General features: G+C 54.6%; 1 protein-coding gene across 1 annotated transcript; it reads left to right on the forward strand.

Moving 5' to 3' along the window:
• Positions 1–1,407: 1,407 nt before the first annotated feature.
• On the forward strand, positions 1,408–2,328 carry ACA1_206090 (cellulase; the record flags this gene model as incomplete). The annotated part of the gene is made up of 4 exons (XM_004367438.1): positions 1,408–1,447; positions 1,556–1,776; positions 1,901–2,170; positions 2,252–2,328. Coding segments are annotated over 4 exons (608 nt in total), but the record flags the coding sequence as incomplete, so codon positions are not given.

A 2,328-nucleotide genomic window follows, 5' to 3' on the forward strand; every position in this document is an offset into this window, starting at 1 on the left:
GTGGAGTGTGCTAGTGAGAAGCAAATTGTAGGGTGAGTTTGAAAGAGCCATTTCCGCTTTTGTAGTGACCGCAAGCAACTTGGGTGCGGGCTGATTCCTGGCGGAGTGCCGGAAATCCTGGCGAAATATCACACCCAAAATTCTTGATGTTCTCCATGGCAAGCTCTGGCGCGATATAACTCTTGCGCAAGCGTTGGCCATCAACGAAGTCAGATCACCACCGGGCATCCACGAGCGCTGGCGGAAGTGTGCCCTCCAGTAAGTGGGCTGGCCAACCAGTGACAGACAATAGACTTTTTTTCATCTGGGCACACTTCTGCTGGCACTTGTGGATGCCTGGTGGTGGGACAGGGGTGTGGGAAGAGCTGGGTGAGGAGGGCTTCAGCTGGGCACATGCACAGGCTGTTGAGCAGAGCATGCTAGTGTGTGGTGAGAGAGATGAGAGACAACTGAGTCATTGTCTCTGTAGCCCTTTTATTGGTGAGGTGTGTCTGGAGTTTCATTTCTCAACAGACACATATTGTGGTGTTGATGGTGGTTTTTGCATGACTTCCTCAGCGTTCAATCACTTGAGGAAAATGTGCTTTTGTGACATGCGCTCCTCAACACAGGCGTCACCATGCCCGACACACTCCAGCGGCCCATCACGCCCTCCACAAGGAGGTCGAACACATCGGCCACGCCTCACCAGTGTTGGCTGAGCACTCACTGAACAAAGCTCCCCATTCCTCCGCCATCTGCCTGCGTTGTGCGGTGGGCGGAGGGCGGTGTCTACACACCTGGCCTGGGTTGCCTCTTTGAAGAATCGGAGTGTGATGCCCTTGGACTCACTCACCGCACGCTGCTCGTCAGACAGGTCGGCCTTGTTGCCCACCAGCATCACGCCCGCGCTCACCCGAAAGTTTCTGGCCGCGGCGTATCTGTGCCTCTCCAGTGCGTCGAAGCTCGCTCTGTCGCCGACGCTGTAGACCAGCACAATGCCGCGGGCATTGTGGCACCAAAACGCACCATCACTTCCTGTGCCGCACAACAACGCACAGGCGGCTCACGCTCAACTTGAGCGCTCTCTTCCGCGCACACCACTGCCGGTGGCAACAAAGGCACCAGTCTTGCCATCGACGCCGCGGCGTTATTCACCTGGTGTAGTCACGCTTGATTTTATTTTTCACTTCATGCAGGTAAATTTTTTTCCGGCACACGGGGATTTTTGGAACATGATTGACAGCTGATCCTCGAGGCTAATATCCGACATCATACCTGGTTGGTCGACCCTGAACGAATGGGCAGCCTGCGATCCGTTGCGCAAGTGCGGCTATTGGTCTGCCAACCGCGGCAATATCGGCAACACAACAAAATCAACTTCACTCCGCTCCGGAGACCTTTGCTCCTCTTCACCAGCCCCATAAGATGAAGCTAATCCTCTGCCTGCTGACACTGTCCCTCATCGGTACCTCGCTTTTTCCTGGAAGAAAGCCTGCTTCAACATATATATATATATATAGAAATTGAAAAGAACACGACTCCCAACTCATATATATATACCCGTTGATTGCAGGCGTGATGGGCCAGCAGTACTTTGGTGTGAACGAGCCGGCCCTTGGCTTTTCGGCCGACAAGATTCCCGGCCAGCTGTGGTTCGACTTCCCGCTCATTCCGAACGAGTCCATTGACTACTTCGCCGCCAAGGGCATGAACACCATCCGCGTGGGCCTCATCTGGGAGCGAGCCCAGCCCACCCTCTTCGGCGCCCTTGACTCCACCTACATCCAATACCTGGTACTCCTCCACCGTTTTATTTGATGTATCTGAATGTATCTAAATATTAACATGTTTTTAATTTGGCTATTACATGTTTCTTTGTTTCCGCAACGTACTAAAAAATGCAAACAAAAACAAACAGACGGACAGTGTGAACTACGTGACCAACACGAAGGGCATGTACTGTCTGCTGGACCTGCACAACTACCACCGCTATCGCGACCAGGTGATCGGCTCAACCGCAGTGCCCTACACGGCGCTCACCGACGTGTGGCAGCGCCTGGCCACGCTCTACAAGGACAACCCGCGCATGATATGGGGCACCATGAACGAGCCCTACGGTATCACCTACCTCGCCGCCAAGCTCGGCGCCAACGCCGCCATCAAGGGCATCCGTGACGCCGGCGCCACTGTACGTCCCAACTATCCGTGTGCGGTGGTGAGTGTGCGTGTGGTCGCACACCATCAGGCTGACCACACAACATCAAAACAGCAACTGATCACGATCAGCGGCAATGACTACTCGAGCGTGTCCGGGTGGGTGGGCACCAACAGCGTGTGGATGGGTCC

This window comes from Acanthamoeba castellanii (assembly GCF_000313135.1).
Source record: "Acanthamoeba castellanii str. Neff unplaced genomic scaffold scf7180000084755, whole genome shotgun sequence".
NCBI classification, from domain to species: domain Eukaryota; phylum Discosea; order Longamoebia; family Acanthamoebidae; genus Acanthamoeba; species Acanthamoeba castellanii.